Source organism: Podarcis melisellensis, assembly GCF_964234715.1.
Source record: "Podarcis melisellensis genome assembly, chromosome: 13".
Classification (NCBI taxonomy): Eukaryota; Metazoa; Chordata; class Lepidosauria; order Squamata; family Lacertidae; genus Podarcis; species Podarcis melisellensis.
Window position 1 is genome coordinate 22,562,233 of NC_138545.1, and position 20,195 is coordinate 22,582,427.

Below are 20,195 nucleotides of genomic sequence, written 5' to 3' on the forward strand. Positions count from 1 at the left end.
GATGTCCCCTTCATGGATCACTGCCTTGCCGTGGCGAAGGGGCTTGAATAACTCAGAGAAGCTATAAGCTATGCCGTGCAGGGCCACCCAAGATGGACAGGTCATAGTGGAGAGTTTTGACCAAACGTGATCCACCTGGAGCAGGAACTGGCAAGCCACTCCAGTATCCCAGCCAAGAAAACTCCATGGACAAAGACAACCCTCCCTTACAGAACCACAATTCACAGTGTTCCCAAGGAAGAAGGAATGGCTTTAAAGCAGTTTGAGTAGTGTGGATCTAGCTTAGTGGTGGCAACTTCTTTGGTACAAATCAAGTCCAAACTATGGGCTAGTGACCTTCTAGTGCATATTACTGAACATTTGCTGTCCACCACTCCTATTCTTGCCTTGATGTGGCTTTCCCTCTATTCTCCTGAGTAGGCAGCAGGGGAGCAGTGCAAAAGCAGATCAGAATGCACCCAATAAATTATACCATGACTAGTTCTGTGTTCCATTCTTCTGTCCAGAAGTACCACAAAATCCTATTGCATATACCATAGTTAACATCTTATGAAATAAGGTAGTTGTAGACTATGTAGTACCCTACAGATGTTTTGGACTGCAACTCCCATCATCCCCGGCCATTGGTCTTGCTGGCCAGGGATGATGGGTGTTGTAGACCATCTGTAAGGCACCATGCTGTCTATCCTTAGTATATGGTAGCAAATGGGACATACAGCTGAGTTAGATAACCCCTGCAGTTTCTTCAATCACTTTGTTACTGCAGCAATTTCAGTACATGAAAAACAAGGAGTGATACATACATCAGCATGTGTTAATATTATGCCTCAAGCACTTACCAGTTGTGAAGTAACACCTTCAGTGAGTCATTTCACAGCAAAAAACAGTCAGCATATACTAGCACAAATAAAGAGATCAATCTTAGGCCAGGGTTTCATAATACCTAATAATATCTGTATTTTTGTTTACTAGCAATGATGATCTGTTTCAGTAGCAGAAAGACTGTGTAGAAGGAATGATGTTCAAGACCAGACCTTGGTTTTCATTAGGGCAAATTTCTTGCAGTTCTTTGTAGTTTCATTTGTATGTAGCAGGGGTGGGAAAACCTTGGCCCTCAAAGTTGGGGAGTTGGTGTTGTCAGATACCAACTCCCATCAAGCAGAATGGCCGGTAGTCAGGGAGTGTGGGGGTTAGCAGGGGGCTGGGTCCCCTTGATGTTTGTCTGGGAATCATGTGTGACATCACAACATCATGCACGACGCCCAGATGCAACGCTGTTGAGCAAGCCAGGAACACAGTGGCTCCTCCTCCTCCTCCTGCTACAGAGGGAAAGCAGCCCACAGCTCGTGGCGGCGGAAGGAGGCAGAGGAGCTGCAGGTCATGGAAGATGAACTGCTGCACAACTCCTGAAAGTTGTGTGTGACATCAGGCTCCCCCAGTTGCTTTCCCGAGTTGGCATACCTGATGGTACAGCACGTGGTTTTGTGTGAAAAATATTCCAGGTTCAGTTCCTGACATCTTAAAGTAGGGCTGGGAATTGCAGAAGATTCCTATATTCTTAAGACCCTGAGCAGGGGACTCTTGCAACTCATCCCAGCAAAATAATAAAAAGTATTCAAAGACATTTTTAAAATAAAGCACTTATGAAACTACCTTATATTGAATCAGCCCCATTGGTCCATCTAGCTCAGTATTGTCTACAACAGGCAGTGCTCCCCCCCAAAAAAAATGTTTAGGGGTACTCTCATTTTCCTACTCATATTGAAATACTGCCCCTCAATGAGGACAAACTTAGATTCATAAAATGTTTAGGGGTATGTGTACCCCTGCATCCCCCCAGAAAAATAGCACTGACATCAGGGTTTCCCCAACTTGGGTATCCAGCTGTTTTGGGACTACAACTCCCATCATCCATAGCTAATAGGACCAGTGGTCAGAGATGACCCAGGAACAGCTGGAGACCCAAGTTGGGGAAATCCTAGTCTACACTAATTGAGACCTTCTGCATGCAATGTTCTATTACTGAGCTACTGTCTTTCCTCATAAACAAAATAGGGACAAAATCGAAAATACCAGGAAACAGATTGCAAACAGGAAAAGGTGGAGCACACAGGAAGGTTATGGAATGAGGAATATATATTGCCGCATAGTTCAACACCTCTTCATGGGTGGTCCGAAACAGTAATAGATTATAGAATGTTTTTGTTTGGTCACGGCCAACACCTTCTCATACAAAATACAAAGACTTTTAAAACTAGTTGCTTTTTTTCTTTTTTAAAGAAAAGCCAGGGGCCTGATAAGATTCCTTAGCAAGACACATCTCCTTCACCTCTCCTACTCAAAGGCAGGATACAAAGTAGGTAGGACAAAGCCATTAAAAATTGTATTTTTGAGAATTTGCATTTGGGATTCCAGCCCCACTCCCAAATTCAATATTTGCTGTAGAGCAGAGTGTGGTCCATGTCTATAAATCAGAAATTCTATGGCATGTGTCTGTCTGTGTGTGCAGGATATCTAAAGTTACATAAAGGGATCAGTGCAGAACACCCAGGACCAAAGAATATTTTAAAATGAAATCTGAACATTAAGGGAATAAAAAGAGGTGGAATATTCTGGAGGGAGCCAAGACTTTGTGACTATGGCTCAATAATAGCTCCACCTCCCTCCCCATAAATATGCATTTTAGGTAATCTGCTAGAGCCAAAGCCCACTTGTAGTAGGATATTTCATGCATATTCTTCCACTACTCAACCACTATTTCAGCTAGGAAATATCTCAGATGTATTAGGGCTGAGGGAGTAAAGCACAGAACATGTTGTGCATTTGGTCAGGTGACCAATAACATCTATGCCAATGCTTAATAAAGGGGTTCCTGGAAAGTCCAACAAGCTTCCACCTGAGGAGTCTCTAATTAAATAGGGAGTGAGTGCCTCATTATTGGAAAGCAGGAGCAGTGATGCTAAGTGGGGCCAAAGCAGTAACAGGGGAAAAATTTTTTTGAGTTGGGTATTGAATTCTGGAGCTTTACCAAACTCCAGAAGGTAAATGGGAAGAATTTAATGGGATGAAGCAGACAATTCAGAATATCCCCTTGGATGGGGAAAAATAATGTCTACACGAAAGACCAGAAACATCAGTTTTAAGTAATATACTAATGTATAACCTCTGGAGTGACAATGCACTTTTCATGCCTATTCAGTGCCTTGGAGTCTTAGGCCTATTAGGCAGCCTGGAACATGCAATTTACCAAAGCACATTAACAAAATGCCAAATTAGTTACTCAAATCAGATTCCCCACACCCCATTTTAGCAATATGTCTTTTGTTCTGGTAGAAGAAGCTATCATATTTCAAAAGGTATTTATTAAGCTTTTGAAGTGTACAGCCACTCCTTGATGTCGGTTACAGCAATTAAATTGTTGTTGTCCTTGTTGGAAGGAACATTTGAGGATATCTGTTATCTTTCTGAATACCTGAAAACTGCAGGAGGGGAGAGTCTTGGCCACTATGAGAGCAGGATGTTGGATCTGACAGGCCATTGGCCTGATCCAGTAGGCCTGATCTCATGTTTATCTCTTAGTGAGTTCAGTGTCTAGGTTCTTTGCATTTTGTGAAACATCCCTCTCTCTTTTTATCCCTACTATATCCTTAAAGCAGTGTCACTCTCAAAAAGTGATGTTATCCCTTTTTTTAAAAAAAAAAAAGAGAGCAAAGATGATACAAAGATAATTCTTGGTGGTAGAAAAGGAAACCTCAAATGAAACATCAAATGGAAGGTCTGGACCTCATGGTTCTACCTAATGCACAAGCATTTTGTGCTATTCACTAAAAACATTCCCTTGTGGTGGACAAAGTGCATGAAATATTCCAATGATCTCATGTTATACTGGTGTGTGGATTTGCTGCCTGACTCATTCAGTGTATCTTCCATCCTGGAAGTCAGTAGTAAACAGTAAAATGAATGGAGGATATGGTAGAGCATGCTTTATTTCTCCACTATCCAAAGGATCCCTATCATGAAAACAATGTCCAATGCCAGGGTTGCTTACTGGACCTCTTTTAAGAGTAATACCACCTTAGAGATCTTCCTGAAGTAGAACTCTAAGTGACTTAACAGTGCAATCTTAGACATGCCCACTTCCAAGGTAATGGGTACTGAACTGCAGACTTAATTAAGACATCTGATATACACTTGCCCATGGCCTTTAGCTCCATTATCATCAGACATCCCACTTCATCCTACAACCCCACCCTTTCTCACTTGCTGCTCCTTAGGCTTTGAGCTATTTTCCAGAAAACCTATATGATGCAAACTCCTCCACTTCCTTCGTATCTCTCCTCAAAGATCTCCCACCTTGTATGTAAAACTTTTAGCATAACTCCTCAGTTCCCATAACCTCAAACTTTCCATAAATGGTGGGAAGAATATACTCTAAATATGTCTAAGTCTGTGCAATTGAAATAACTGCATACTTTCCCACATTATTTACCCCTATCTCCATTTCCATCCTCTTCCTCTATTCCTCCCCTATAAGCTCCTCAGAGGCAGGGACATGTTCTCTTATATTTTGTAAAGCACCATCCACACCAATGGTATCATCAATATTATCCTTCTGCAACCTTCTCAGGAGCATCACAGTGCTGCCATGTTTACTGAAATATTGTATTGCACTTCAGAGCTACTGTTCACAAGTTGTTGTTTCCTGGAGCTCAGATTTCAGTATAGGTTACCTGGGGTGTCACCACTCCCCAAATGCTAAACAAATAATGGAGACTGGTATGGAGCTGAGGGTGGATGAGCACGGAGAAAAGACAGCTGGGCATGGTAGGTTCAGGTGTGGTCTCTCAGTTGCATTTACTTCTTCCTGGCAACCTCAGCAATTGGCCCCAGCAGGATGGATGCTAGAAATGAAGGCAAAGATGTGTGCCAAGATCTGCTGAACTTGTTGGTCAACATTCTCGACCAGGACACAACCTACCTGCCACAGACAGCTATATAAGTGAGGTGACTCTCGTTGCTGATGGCTGGATATCTTTCAGTGGCTTCCTATCACTTATGTGTCCACTTTCTGGAAAGCTACAGATTCTTCCTGACTGGCTCTTTGGTTTTTGGCACTAGCAAAACCCACCATGTTGGAGTGGCAAGTGATCAAAAGACAAGGCCTTGTGGCGACCAGGGAAGCTCGTCTACTCATGCTTCTGTTAGCACTGATGGGTAAGAAAAACCACCATATTTTTACCTACCTCCAACAGCTAAACCAATTGGACTAAACAACAACCAAAAACAACAGTGAGTTTTAGAATCTTAGAAGGATGAGAAGACTCTTTGGTTTTGCTCCTAGCTCTAGGACAGAAGTGGTATTGCTCTGGTAGTGCAATGGGAAAGGGCTAGTGGCTATGGACACAGATCTAGAAGAATGAAGTCCAAGAAGGATGTCTGAGTCTCAGCAATAGCCCACTTTTCAAACTTTGAGTTCAAGGTTGTTAGCATTGTTTTGCCCTGTTATTCTCTAATAACCTTATAACAAATCCATTTACTGCCTTGTATTAGCAGCCTTTTAGATATGCATACAGAGGAAGGAAGAGGTGCCCATAGCTCAGTGGCATGTTTGCCATATTAAAGGTACCCAGTTTCAATCTATGGCACATCTTGTTAAATCCTCAGGTAGCAGGGACAGGAATAAACCAACAGACACAGAAATTTACCACATATCGCATCAGACTACTTGTCCATCTAGCCCAATATTTTCTACTCTGACTAACAGCAGCTCTCTAGGGTCATAAGCAGAGGTCTTTCCTACCATCCTCTTCCTGATCTTTTTAAAACAGAGATGCCAGGTATTGCACTTGGGACCCTCTTCTTGCAAACAATGTCCTCTGTCATTGAGTTGTGGTCTGCCACTAAACTGTGATTGCAAAGACCGCCAATCAGAAAAGACAATGCTGGGCTACATGGATCAATGGACTGACCCAACTGAAGCTTTTCTTTTTCATATGTATTAGCTTATATCTGGACTACTTTCCCCTTTAGGCATTCATTCTTTATTGCAGCTGGCACAACTGTGAAGCTGCTCCAGCAGCAGTAAGTGCAATGGTGCTGTGGAGGCGATGAGGGCAGAGTCCCAGTGGGGCTGTCAGTGATGCAATAGCAGAGGCATGGAGGAGATGGGGCAGATCTGCCACCTGAGGAAAATTGTTCCACCTTACCTCAGTGATACCTGCACTGAAGAAGTGGTGTGGGGAAGTCCGAGGCTTTATTCAAAGGAGTAGAGAAAGCCATAGCTCAGTGGCAGAGCCCAAGCTTTGTCTGCAGAAGCACCCCCCCCCAGTTCCTTCCCTGGCACCTCCAGTTAAAAGGATCAGGTAGCAGAGGATGAGAGAGACTTTCAGTTAAGATGCTGGAAAGTAATTCTAGAGTAAGTTTATTGGGGTAGATGGACCCACTTTCTGACTCAATATAAGGGCAGGTCTAAATGTTGTATTGGGATGTGTAGAGTTCTCAAATGTCTTTGCTCATTTGCAATGTGTAGCATCTGTAAGGAGCATGTTGAAGCTCCTGTTTCTTATCTACTGGACCACATCTCAGGCCCATCTAATCCAGCATGCTGTTCTCACAGTGGCTAACTGCAAGCTTGCAAGCAGGACTTGAGTACAACAGCATCTCCTGTGGTTTTCTAGCAACTGGCATTCAAAAGCATTACTGCCTCTGTCAGTTGAGGCAGAGCAAAGCCACCAAGAATCCCATTACAGTTTGGAGTGTTTTCGTGCTCATTTGGGAAGTGTACAACAGTTAAGTTCACATGGACCATGGTTTTGGAAGGAAGCTATTGGTCTGGTGCAGCAACAGCATCCTCTAGAGTCCATCTAGCCCTCTTTTTCAACCACCACAGAGGGGGCAGAGAATTCAATGGCATTGCAGAGATGTATGTAAACTGCTCCTCCAGCTGAATGCTTTTAGGGACTTTAGAAACATAGAATGCTGGCAACTTGTAAATTCCTAGACACAGTACTCCAGGTGTAGTCTGACCAAGGCAGAACAGAGCAGTACTATTACTTCCCTTGATTGGGATCCTATACTTCTCTTGATGCAGCCTAGAATAACATTAGCTATTTTAGCTTCTGCATCATACTGTTAACTCATGTTAAGCTTGTGGTCTACTTCGACCCCTAGATCTTTCTCCTATAATTGAGCACGTGCAAATCTGTGTTTACAGCGATGCCCCTGTTATAGGATCTACCATCTAACTCCTACCAACGTGTCTGAAATTATTTATTCCCATGCTCCAGCCAGCTGTATTGCTGCACCTATTTTTTTTAATCAAACACACACAAACATATGCAAATACAAAGATGCCTTAAGCATAACACCTTTTTTTCTATAGAGCAATTGTGAAAATTTATGTAGGCTTAATCAATGAATTAATTCATTGACTATAGACCGCACAATTAATCACCCAAGGTTTCTGTAATGAGTTAGCAGCCTTCACCAAAGCATCTGGGACACTTATGTAAAGCTAATCTCTGATGATATTGAGTGAACGTGCCAAAGGTTTAGCTGCCAGCCCAGATTTACCGCAGAATTTCCATGAAATTCCTCTGCTCAGGACTGGGAAACAGAACTGGAATTCTTCCAGCAGGTCTTGCATGCACTAGGTTTACTATATTAAAAACACATCCTTTAATACTATACAAATAGTGTCGCCAGCACATGAGGACTATAGCTCAGTGGCAAAGCACAAGTTTTTCAAGCAAAAAGCACTAAATTCAATCCCTGCCTATACTCTGGTTCTTTCTGCATTTACTCTTTATAGTGGTATAGATGCTGTTTCTTCTTCTTCTTCACACATAGCTCCTCTTCTAATCCCACAAGATTAGAATTATTGAATACATAAAAATAAAATAAAAACACAAAGGGTTATACCTGTGCACATACTCATAATCCCAATATTTACTGGCTGGAGGAACATGGAGATGCAAAGAGGTATCACTATGGCCACTGAATTTTTCTCAGTTTGGGCAGAACCTGCCATTACTGTGGAAAGGAGAACCCAGAACTCATAACAACAGTGACATGTGACCAAAAGGGCAGATGAGCAGCTACAAGTTGTTATTATTTAAAATGTCTGATTGAACAGCAACTGTACTGCTATAAATGTTAAGTGCAGAAACACCCTAGAAAGGGCCAAGAAAAATCCCAGTCTGGCATCCTCGTAAGCTGCTGCCAGTCTGTGTAAACAGTACTGAATGAGCTAGATGGCCCGACTCAGTCAGTACAAGGCAATTTCCTTCGGAGGTATGTCTTGATTGTTTGTTACAGCCTTTACCCCAGCTGTAGTATATAATCCAATGTGGGGGTTGCTTCTAAACATCGGCACCAGTTCTGAATGTTCCCCGTGAACATTGTATACAAATTTCAACCAGCTGTGTCTTGAAATCCACATTACCTCATCCTTAGAAATCTCAACCAGATGGCTCCAATTTTGAAATCACAGTAAAAAAAAATTGTCTTTCTGCCTGAGGGAAGAGTTATGCCAAGCATTTATTAGTTTGCTTTTACTCCAGTTCTCCACAGACCTCTCATGAGTGGACTCACAAATCCTACCAACATCTATTTTCAGCTGCAAATAACTTTCCCTTGTGTCTCCATCAGGAGAATATCTCTCTCTCTCAGTAAACCTCCCTACCTCCCTGGATTGTTCTAACATTTGCTTGATGGTCTATTAATTTTACAAGTTCTTGTGTCCTTCATTGGCATCAGGTCAGCCAGTGTTCCCTCTAATCGGTTTCTTAACACTCCTCCAGGACATATTTTCAGAAACATTCCATCTTCCCCTTACAGACATTAAATCATTCTGCCTCCCTTTATGTCTTATTATGGCTTTGCTTGGCTTTTTTGCTGACTGCCTCCAAGTTCTCTTTTTTCCCTCCTGCTTCACCCTTTGATCTCTGTTGATTATTCCTGTGTGGTTGTGGTTTTGTAGAGATTCTAATCAGCGATCTTATAGTTGCCTTACCTGCTTTGTGCTGCCTTAAAGCTTAACTGCAGCTGGTTGTTTTTATAAGTAAAGCACTTAGACATTCACCTATCCTTTCAACTGTAAAGAAACTTAATTTTTATCCAGTTCCTACTCTTTTTCCATAGTTCTTCTTCAGCTCAACTTTTTTCTTTTTGGTTCTCCCATCAACCTTGCAAAGTAGATTAAGTTCACAGATTTCCAGAGCCCAAGGTTACACTGTGAACTTCATGCCTGAGCAAAGATATGAACCTGGATCTACCTTACATTCTAACCACTACTGCTCCCATCTTCTGGGATAGGTGAACCAATGTTGTGAAACTGGGCCTAGTTGGGTCTAGATCTTTGGCCTGGCCTACACATACAGCAGAATGAGGTGGTAGAATAGATGACACTACTTCACACTGCAGGTGAGGGCTCCATTTTATTTAACACTGCTCCTTGTCACAACCCCCTGTAAGTTGAAAATTCATACACTGAGGTCAAAGATTCTACTCTATCCCTCTTCCTGCTGAGCTTGGCTTCATTTTTAACACAGGGAAATATTCAAAAATGTGATTCCCACCCACCTGTAATCTGAAGTGCTACAGCCCATTCTACCACCTCAGCCCTCAGCACTTGACCACTTGATTCCCATCTCATCTGCTGCTTGAGCAGGCCCAGCCACCTCATTCTGTGGCTCGTTCTGCTGCTTGGTACTGCTGGGGTTAACCCTTTTCTTTACATCACTGCAAATCAGTTGCCATTTCCCCTGGAGGTTTTCAAGTCAATGGCTGAATCTTGTAGCATGTGAGGCAATCGGAAAACATCTCTGAACATGTCTGATGTGCCTCTGAATAACTGCAGCATACCCTCCAGATCAAAATAAGGATACACTTGTTAATAGTGGCAGAGAAAACCCAGCCAGATGGGCAGGGTATAACATTATTATTATTATTATTATTATTATTATTATTATTATTATTATTATTATTATTATTCCTCCTCCTCCTCCAATTTTCTCAAACCAAGTTAGGGGGCATGGGAATTACCATTATATCAGATGAAACCATTGCTCCATCTCAGTATTGTCTATGGCAGCAGCATTGCCCTTCTTTTTTTTACTGGCAGTCTCATACCCAGCATTGCTTGGTGCAGGCCCACAATCTAAAGTTTAGTGAGGGTGGTGGAGAGATGAAACATTATAAACCACCCATGCTTGGAAGTTCTAAGAAACCCCAAAAAATTACTGCAGTTTTCAGATCAACTTTTTAACTTATCCCACCATAATTTCAATTGATTTCATTTCAAACAAGTCCATTTTTTGCCATACCCACATTTCCTCACCCACTTTCACCTTTGACCCAGTCTGCTGCTGGAATGCTGACCTGAAAGGGTTGGCTACGTTTGAATCATTAAATGTTCCCTGCTTTAGGTCTACACTGCCTGCCAGTAGCTCTCTTAAATTTTCAGATGAAGACTTTCCTGACCCTACTTGGAGATCCAACAATGTTAACAAGGCTCTTCTGCATGCAAAGCATGCATTCTAATCTACCAGTGACTTGTGGTGCCAAGCATCAATGCCAATGCTTCCTCATCCATTATTACACTGTTGCTCAAGTCTCTCTTCTACCTGTTGTATGCTGCATTCATTTATTCTGCAGCTGCTTGAAATCCACTGATTGAAAACCATGCATTAACCTTGGCTTAATAATGCATGGTTATGCTCACCCAATTTTTCTGAGTAGAGAGAAGTTCTAGACCCAGTGCATAAGGCAGCTCCTAGGGCTGGCTTATCTACCTCAATACAGTTGTGAGACTTAACAAGCTCTCTCTGCCTCTGACTTCAGAGGAACTCAAGACCTGAGGGAAAATTTGTGGCTCAGTTTTTGTTGCTTCTCCTCCTTTTTAAAGTCAGACACTGGAGAGACCTGTCAGGAGTAAGCATGAATCAATGGTATAAAATAGTATGGAAAACAGCTTTATCAGAAAAACTAACTAATAAACTGAAACTGACATGGAGACAAATAGAAGAAGATGCCTTCACCCTGGTATAGTTCTTCTTTATCACATACACACCCCAACAAAACAACAACAACAATCCGCCAACAGCATACGAATCAATCTGGCTAACTTGATTCAAAAATACACACACACCCCGCTCACACACAAAAACCAAATCTCACTACAGCCAACCAAAGACAACCAACCACACCCTAAGCCACCCCAACCTCTCTCACCAGCAAGGAAATACAACAAGCGAATAGTAAGAGAACCCATACAAGTAACGCTGACACAAAACCCCACACATACACTAAGTAGAAGAATAGAAGAATAACCACCTGACCCCACCCCACTTACCGTTCCCCCCTTTCCATAACCTAACACTGTATGTCACACTAATGTCTCACAACAAATGAAACTGATCTGCAGAAAACACAACTTGAAAAAAGAGACAACACATGTATTTTTGTAAACTAAGAAACCTTTAATAAAACTATATTTAAAAAAAGGGAAAAAATACTAACAAGCAGAGAGATACCATCTTAACGATCCTGCACCAGACATGTGTCTGCAAGGAAGAGCCATTAATTGAGATGAAAGAGACATCATAATAGTTTCTTTAGTTGATTTTGATGATGTTATAATTGGGTTTCAGGGTGTTGCCAGGTAGGTGGGGGAAAGTAAATTACGGCTTTGCTAAATTAGTGTTCGAGAGAGAGGTTACTTTGGGAGCACAGGTTCTTGACTGGAACGGAAATTGTGATGCCACAGTACAGAAGGAGAGGCTGGTATGATCACGATGGACAAGGTAGCATAGATGTCCCAGACAGTGAGGAATTATGAAGCATACCAGTCTATTGTTTCCCGATTGCAACTGGAGACATGGATGTATGTGGGCTGTTGGGATGAAGATATGGGCTAGACTTGCAGTCGGCTTAGCTGCCCCACCTCAAGCCCAGCTAGAGCCAACAATCCACATACAACCACCCTGTTGACCTGCCCCATAATCCTGTATAATTGCTGCCCACCTCCCAGTTAAAGGCCAAACAGAATACGTGTCTGTGTGCTGTAATTTCTGAGAAAGAAAAGAGAAGGGATTTTCCAGTCCCACCCAGGAGACAGGAATATGTATACAACAGGAGAAACTTTTCATTCGGGATTTCAGCTGAATGAGCTCCTTGTTTTGGCTTGATTCTGGTAGAACCAGTTTTTGTTGATGTCTACCATTTTACTAAGATCATTAAAAAAGAACTAATCCCATCCTCTAAAATGTTTGCACTCCCTCCCAATTCTGATTCATCTGCAAATTTGATACATTAATGCAACCTGCTCATTTGTCAGGACTGATGTCAGGACATCGAGAGATCAAAAACATACCTAGAGTGCTTTTATCTGGCACATTCACTGGGAAAGGGAATGATGATGACTACTGATGGTCCATAGAGTTGTACATATTGTTGTGTTGGTGTTGGGACGTCCTGGAGGGAATGTATGTTGTCTTTTTCAAGGATGCTTCCTGTCTCAAGAACATTGGCTTGGAATAAAGTAGAGCTGCTGTTTGGAGATACAGTGCAGCTACGCCAATGAGTCTTAGATCCAGTGAATCTCATCGAATTTCTTGGCACCCTCTCACTGCTGTCTTGTCATGTTGCAGGTCTGCAAGAAGTTCAGGCTACCAGTGGTGAGTGTACATTTTCTGCATTTCTCTTCCTTCTGTTTCAAATGTATTGATGCATGTCACCCCAATCTCTAAACGGTTTTGAGATTCCAGGGGTTGAAGGCTTTTATGCAGGGTTTGTGTTTCCCCTCCAAATTCAGTTTTTTCATTTGAAAATATTTGGCTTAGCAATTACTTTGTCCAGTAATTGCCCAGCTGTGTATTGGAGCATATATGTGAGGCATGGAATAAGTAATTTAAATATTTTTTTGCATGTCGTGAGCCCAGATTGTTCATCCACAGAGAAGTCTTCTAAGGAGCTGTTTTGCTAGCACTGAGTAATTTTTTTCTCGTTTCTGCCTTGGGGCAAGTGAAGCACAGATTACCTTTTGATGCAGAGACACTGCAGGGGTGCCAACTAGAATAAATATAGGAGGCAGATAAGCCCTGCCCTGCACAATTAATCACATGATGCACATCATTTGAATGGCAATTGAAATCAACTTTGGGGGCCCTAGCCCCTCAAATATTTTATTGGGGTGCTGAAGGGACCTTGGCCCCTAGGAGTTGGCTCCTATGAGAGACGGAATTCCCCCACCTTAATGAGATTCTGCCCATTGCACCTATATAAGAGTCACTGCTGTTGGCTTGCTTTTTTCTCACCAGCGATACTGTAATGATGAAGATGGCCATATGATTATGTGAATGTGCTGTTAAGGTTGAGTCAAACCTGTCTCCACTATATTATCAATTAGAATCCATATGATCTCAGTGTCTCCTCTGCACCCTAACCTCATGGCAGTTTGAATGAATCTTTGTCCTTTCTTGCAGCCTGTGGGCGGCCTCATGTCAGCCTCAACCGGATTGTGAAGGGACAGGACACAGTGCCAGGGGAGTTCCCCTGGCAGATCAGCTTACAGCTGAACAAAAGGCATGTGTGTGGAGGGTCCCTCATCTCCGACGAGTGGGTGATAACCGCAGCACACTGTTTCTATCAGTGAGTATACAGGGTGGGGTGGCAAACCTGGGTTACTGGTGCCTTTGGATCCCCCATCCCAGAATACTAGATCTGGTAGAGTTGCCATATTTCAAAAAGTGAAAATCTGGACACAAAGGTTGTTGAGCATTTGGGGGGGGGTGTGCAAATCAGGAACCAACATTGCTGACACGGGTTGCAATATGTCCAGATTTTTTTGGACATTTAGCCGATTTCTGATAGGACACTGCTTCTGACTACAGTATTCCGGGTATATCTGGGAAATTCCAGATATATGGCAATCTGGCCTTTTGAGAAGGAAAGGACATGCAAAAAAGTTACCACAGCTTGCTCTGGCTTGCTTTTCTCCCACCCATCCCCCACTCCACCCACAGGGCCAACTATCAAACTCACACTTTCTGAAACAAGATGCAAACTGACACAGAGCAATCATTCAAAATGTGCACTGATCCAAATTTTGCAGTGCAGTTCTCCAACAAAATTTTGCTCCAAAATCCAGCCCCAAATCCCATTCATTCGCCTAACCCCACTCTTTCTGTCATGTTTCCAGGTTCAGGGATCTCTCCCAGTACCAGGTCCTCCTAGGGGCCAACCAGCTATCCAATCCTGGCCCCCAGTCATGCTGCTTGGGAGTGAAGAAGGTCATCGTAAACCCAACTTACGCAGGACAGACCAGCAGCGGGGACATCGCTCTTGTGCAGTTGGCCAGGAAGGTCCACTATTCAGAATTTATCCTACCCATTTGCCTGCCTGATGCTTCTGTGAAGTTTCCTCCAGGCAAAGTTTGCTGGGTCACCGGCTGGGGCAACCTGCGTCATTCAGGTTTGTTCGTGTGTGTGTGTGTGTGTGTGTGTGTGTGTGTGTGAGAGAGAGAGAGAGAGAGAGAGAGATGAGGAGGAGGAGGAGGGGGGGGAAGAGGAGACAGGGGCAGGAACTTGTGTGGAGGAAAAAGATATAGTAATAACTTCACAATAGAAATCAGTAAAATTGCTTTATATTAAATTAAAATCTAAAATTGAATATGAATATGAATACCCTATACCAAGGAAAGCAAGCGTGGGAGGGGTGGGGTGGTGATGTGACCCCCCCTCGGGGATGACATCCAGAGCAGACTGCACCCCTCGCACCCCCTTCCTCCGCCAGTGACAGTAGGAGGGAGAAAGAAAAGGAGGAGTGGCTAAGAGACCCTGTTTGGTATAGTGATTTGAGTGTTGTACTAGGGCCTGACATATTCAAGTTCAAATCCCCACTCAGCCACAAAACATACTGGGTGACAGTGGGACAATCACTTTCTCCCAGTCTAACCCAGTGGCAAAGCTCTATGTGGATGGACAGCAGGCAGGGGTGTGGCTGGCACCCCCAGAGGTGTGGCACGCGTTCTGGGGGCATGGTGCCCGGCACACGGGGTGCGGCGCGTGTCCGGGGGGGCCGTCGCGATGGCATCCTACTGGAATAGTAGTCCCAGGGGTGGTCTGCTCCCTCCGCACTCCTGTTCCTCCGCCAGTGTCTAACCAACTACATAAGGTTGTTAGTGAGGATAAAATGAGTAAGGGGAGAACCATGTACACAACGCTAGACTATTTGGAGGGAGGGAGGATATTAATGTGATAAATAAATAAAGAGAATAGATTGGTAAATATGAGAAATGATGGGACGGAGAGGCTCAATGCATGTCACTGTATGTATGTGAGGACACACACTCCCTCCCCAAAAGTGCATTTAAGGGGGAGAAAGTGCTTCAGTTGTGTATGTTGTTGTCATTACAGTCGACCTTCCATCCCCACAAACCCTGCAGAAGTTGCAGGTGCCCATTATTGACTCCAAGACATGCAGTGCCCTCTACCGCACCAACATAGCTAATGGCCCGATCCCACGGGTGATCAAGGATGATATGATCTGTGCTGGCTTTGCAGAGGGCAGGAAAGATGCATGCAAGGTGAGAGTGCTTATCTGTTCATTCACTTCTAAAAATGTGTAAATACTCCTCCTGATCCTCTATTATTGCTTGGCAACTTCTGCTGCTAGCACAGATGGATATTTGTGTGTATGTCTTAGGAGAGTTGAAAGTAGTTTGAAGGCCAAACTAGATATGGCAGGAAGGCGGGATTGCATTTAATGTTGTTTTTTTTTTAAAAAAATCAAATAAAAACTACAGAGGGGAGGAAGCACAGAATGCAGGAGTGATTAGCTCTCCCTTCCCACTGTGGTTTCAATTAAAATTCGATGGCCCCCATAGCTGCTGTTAGCTACAAGAATAGCTGCAAGAATAGAGATGGTGTTTCAGTTTTGGTTCTGTTAATTTTTCATTTCCCCAACTCAATTCTCTACTCCTTCAGCTTCCAGCATCATACAAAATGCACCCTGGCCTATTGTTCTCCTTCCTAGGATGAAGTGGTATCAAACCAGGTCAGGGGTGGGGTGTAGAAATGCTTATTCCCCCCCCCCAAGCATTTCTTATTTCTCATTATGACATCTTCTTATCTTACTCTTTGAGATGCCGATGAAGCCAGCCAAGGCAAAGCAACTGGTTCGAGCAGTTCACCAGGATTTTTATTTCAGATTCTAACCTCACAGACACAGGATCAGAGGCCTGGAAGGGACCCCACGGATATAATTCAAATTGACCAGTCCCCCTCCCCCTCAAAAAAATATAACAACTGTCATGGCATGCTAAATTTCAATCACAACAGTGGGCATGGAGTGACACAACAGCAGATGTCAATGGAAATGTTGCAACTTTTTATTTGCATGTGTGCTTTCTGTTCCCCTAAGATTGCCTCATGAAAACGGGGGGTGGGGTCGGGTGGGGTAAATAACTGTATGCTAGAACACTGCCTCAAGTTTCATCACACGCTGTGAACCACACAAACACCACACAACTCCTGCACTTTTCAGGGTTTACACAGTTACAAGCATTTTTGTTCTGGAACCAATTAATATAGGAATAAGTACGGAACTCCTGCTAGCTTTCATGTGCTTTTTATGTCACGTGAAAAGCACATAAAATGCAGCATTCATTGGGTAAGAAAACATTGGGGACACAAAATAAATTGCTGTCTAAATGCAGTCTTAGTTCATTCTGCGGCGCAAAAAATAGAATGGAAATAAACCAGAACATTTGTGGTATAAAAAGTTATGGGATTTCAGCTGAAAGTCAAGGGATATGCACTCACTGGAAATGGTAGGTGACTGTTCCAAATCTTCTGCACGCACAAACAGTACTGAGAGTAGGATTGTGTGTGACAGCCCTAACAGCATCATGGGTGCAAATCATCATGAATGTGCATTAAATGTTCATTTCTGTTTCTTTGTTTCACAGGGTGATTCTGGAGGCCCCATGGTATGCCCAGTTGGCCAGTCATGGGTCTTGGCTGGCATTGTGAGCTGGGGTGAAGGATGTGCCATTGAGAACCGCCCTGGTGTGTATAGTCGGCTCACGTACTACCAAAAGTGGATCCACAGCCATATCCCAGGCATCCAATTTGTCAAAGACCCAAATAGCCATGGACTACGCGAATGGCGTGACATACATTACTGGAGGTCAGACACCAGTGGGCAAAAGCATCCCGGAGTCCACTTACCTTCCCACGCCTCTTCTCTCAGTGCCAACCTTCTGATGTTCTTGCTGTGTCTACTGATTCTCGTATAACCAAAAGACAGCAGGGAATGTGTTTCCTAAGCAAGATTATGAAACAGAAGGATGCCATCAGGCTTCTCAGTGACCTTTCTGAGGTGTGGTCTTTATTCCCCAGTGAAGAATCCCCATTAGCTGTACCAAACAAGCTGGCTTTCATTATCTCCTTTTTCAAAGGGGGGTGAGGGGGGGGGAGATCATTCTTTTTATTTATTGTTGGAATTTTTTTATTAGAATTACTGCTTTCCCTGATGTGAGAGACATTTCAAGAACTTCTAGGCAAGACAAGCAAACCAGTTAAAACAAACATTGTTCTTCAAATGCAAAGGATGAGTATTAAGTTGGGTAGAAATTAGGGCTTTATTTTTATATTTGTGCATGGTCAATGAGGATTTTTGCTGGCAGTTTCTTACTTACCAGTACAAAATATGGTGAATATTTCCTTAACCTGTCAACTTCCTGTATGTAAAATATGTTTTCATATTCTAGAGTTATCAAAAGTTTCTATCTGCTTTACACACACACACACACACACACACACACACACTAACTGCATTTCATCCTGGTTTAACGTTTTCAAATGTGACTCTGAACACTGGATTTAAATTCTGGAAATACTAAAGGTTTTTTCTCCATTTTGAACCTGTATTTCAGCTGGGCATATTTGACAAGTCTTAAGCCAGATGTTGAAAGAATCAGGGTTCTGTGTTTATTTGTTTGTTTGTTTGTTTGTGTGGTGGGTGGAGAATCATATTTAATTAGTGGAACTTGGTTTGTTTGTTTTTTGCAATCTTCTTTTTCACGCCATGTTGTAATTTAAATTATTTCTCCAGTAGTACTGAGAGGTGTATTTGTATGGGTGTGTGTTGATTGTCTAGTTCAGTGTACACAGAGATTTCAGGGGGTGGGGGCCTAAAACAATCAGGCGCTGTCAGGCCCTGGAATTAATCTTTATAAATGTCTCATTTTCTCCCCAATCACTCCGCTCCACAAGTATGTTATGCTATATTGCATGGGCCACATTAGTTGGTTCCTTAATTGCACTGAAGGGAATCTCACTATGCATGCTGGAGTCACTGAATGTGTGACAAAGAACCTCTTGATTGGGCTGTGTGACTCTCTATGATACATAGTCATGGGAAAAAGAACATGCACCCTCTTTGAATTCTGTGGTTTTACATATGAAGACATAATAACAATCATCTGTTCCTTAGCAGGTCTTAAAATTAGGTAAATACAACCTCAGATGAAGAACAACACATGACAAATTACATTGTGTCATGATTTATTTAAGAGGGGTAAAGCCAAAATGGAAAAGTGATGTGTGAAAAATGACATTCTCTTAGACTGTTAGATATTGTGTTATTTTCAAGACAATAAACAAATGACCAACTCCAGCAATGTATTTCACTTCATAAAGTATTAGATCAGTGTGTCCAAAACTTCTGACACCTCCTAGTGCAACAGTCCAAGCCCTTAACTTTCAAGGCAGCAGATTTTACTTCGCGTCTCTATTATGTGTACAGATAGTGCCAAGCAGAAAACCTCAATTTCACAGTTGTTCCCCTAAGCACAAATTCCATAGTGGAAAAAGGACATGGATTCCATTGCCAGAGATTTTGGGTTATGTCCTTGGGTAGCACAACAGCTCTATTTAGCTGTAAAAAATATTATGTCTTTGAATTGTTACAGGAAGCAGTTAGCGTGCATGCATGTTCAAGAAATAGATTAATTATAAAGTTGGGAACTGGATTTAAATCAACCCTGTTTCTGGGTGAATTAAATTATAATTCAGATGCATGACATAAGTTGCCTTCATTTCAATGGATCCATCCTGAAAAAGGACACAAAGCCAAGGATTTGTGTAGAAATTGGTCAGGCTGACAGGAATTGGGGTTTGAGCCCACTAAGATCAAGGAGGAATCTACATACATATAAAAAATACTGTGAAAATGTTTTTTTTAAAAAAACATGTTTTGAAAAATATATTAAATTTCCCATAGCTTACCATCACCATCTAGTGTCACATTTGTATACTGCACTTTACAACACACTTAAAATGTTTTATTTGCAGCTGTATAGCTGAGTCCCTAGAAGACTACAAGCTCCCTACCCTGCTGTGTGAGTAATGATTGAATGCTTCAGTCACAACTGCTGCAGAGGTAAGGTACACTTAGGGCAGGCATAGGCAAACTCGGCCCTCCAGATGTTTTGGGGACCACAACTCCAATCACCCCTGACCACTGGTCCTGTTAGCTAGGGACGATGGGAATTGTAGTCCCAAAACATCTGAGGGCTGAGTTTGCCTATGCCTAGCTTAGGGGTTGTGTAAGTAAACTGCTAAGAGTTTCCTTTTTAATGGTTGCTTGTACAGTGGAAGGAAAGCCAGCTCATCCTAACTATTTTAAATGCATTTACAATATCCCCTCCCCTCTAAAGGCAAATCTGGGTGAAGAGGACCCACTGGTTTGCTAGGAACAGATACCAGAAATCAGGTATTTTCCTCAGTAACAATGATGAGGACTTTGTTACATATGTAGTCATAAAACATTGGGTGTGCCTGAGACTATCAACATCACAACATCTATGGGCTTGTTAATATCTGCTGATTGAATCTTGTTAACTTCAGTGGATTCATCCAGGCATGATATCTCTATGTTTCAACATATGTCACTTCACTTTATCTTTTCAATCTCCCCCTTGCAGAAGAGTTTCTTCCCACCACCGTCCCAATCCATATGTACATCTTGCACCCAACCTATTCACTTTATCTATCAGGCAAAGTTGTTTCTTGCCTATAAAACCTCGTGTCAGAATTACTGTGTTCAGCAGTGCCAAGGGTTTAAACTAGCACTATTACACTCCCACCAGTTGCAAAGGATTGACACATTACTTCCACCAAATGTGATAC

The 20,195-nt window shown here is 42.6% G+C and overlaps 1 protein-coding gene across 1 annotated transcript; it reads left to right on the forward strand.

The window, feature by feature from the left end:
* The first annotated feature begins 5,051 nt into the window (after positions 1-5,051).
* Positions 5,052-18,668, forward strand: LOC309354605 (serine protease 27-like). Its single transcript, XM_081884838.1, has 6 exons — positions 5,052-5,214; positions 12,651-12,677; positions 13,485-13,650; positions 14,201-14,472; positions 15,417-15,586; positions 16,970-18,668. Exons 1-6 carry the CDS (start codon positions 5,130-5,132, stop codon positions 17,297-17,299), a joined length of 1,050 nt encoding a protein of 349 aa, XP_081740964.1. The 5' UTR covers positions 5,052-5,129; the 3' UTR covers positions 17,300-18,668.
* Positions 18,669-20,195: the final 1,527 nt, after the last annotated feature.

Coding starts and splice junctions, on each gene's coding strand:
- LOC309354605 (XM_081884838.1), top strand. CDS start 5,130: ATGTTGGAGTGGCAAGTGATCAAAAGACAAGGCCTTGTGGCGACCAGG. Junction 12,678..13,484: donor AGAAGTTCAGGCTACCAGTG/GTGAGTGTACAT, acceptor CCTTTCTTGCAG/CCTGTGGGCGGCCTCATGTC. Junction 15,587..16,969: donor GCAGGAAAGATGCATGCAAG/GTGAGAGTGCTT, acceptor TTTGTTTCACAG/GGTGATTCTGGAGGCCCCAT.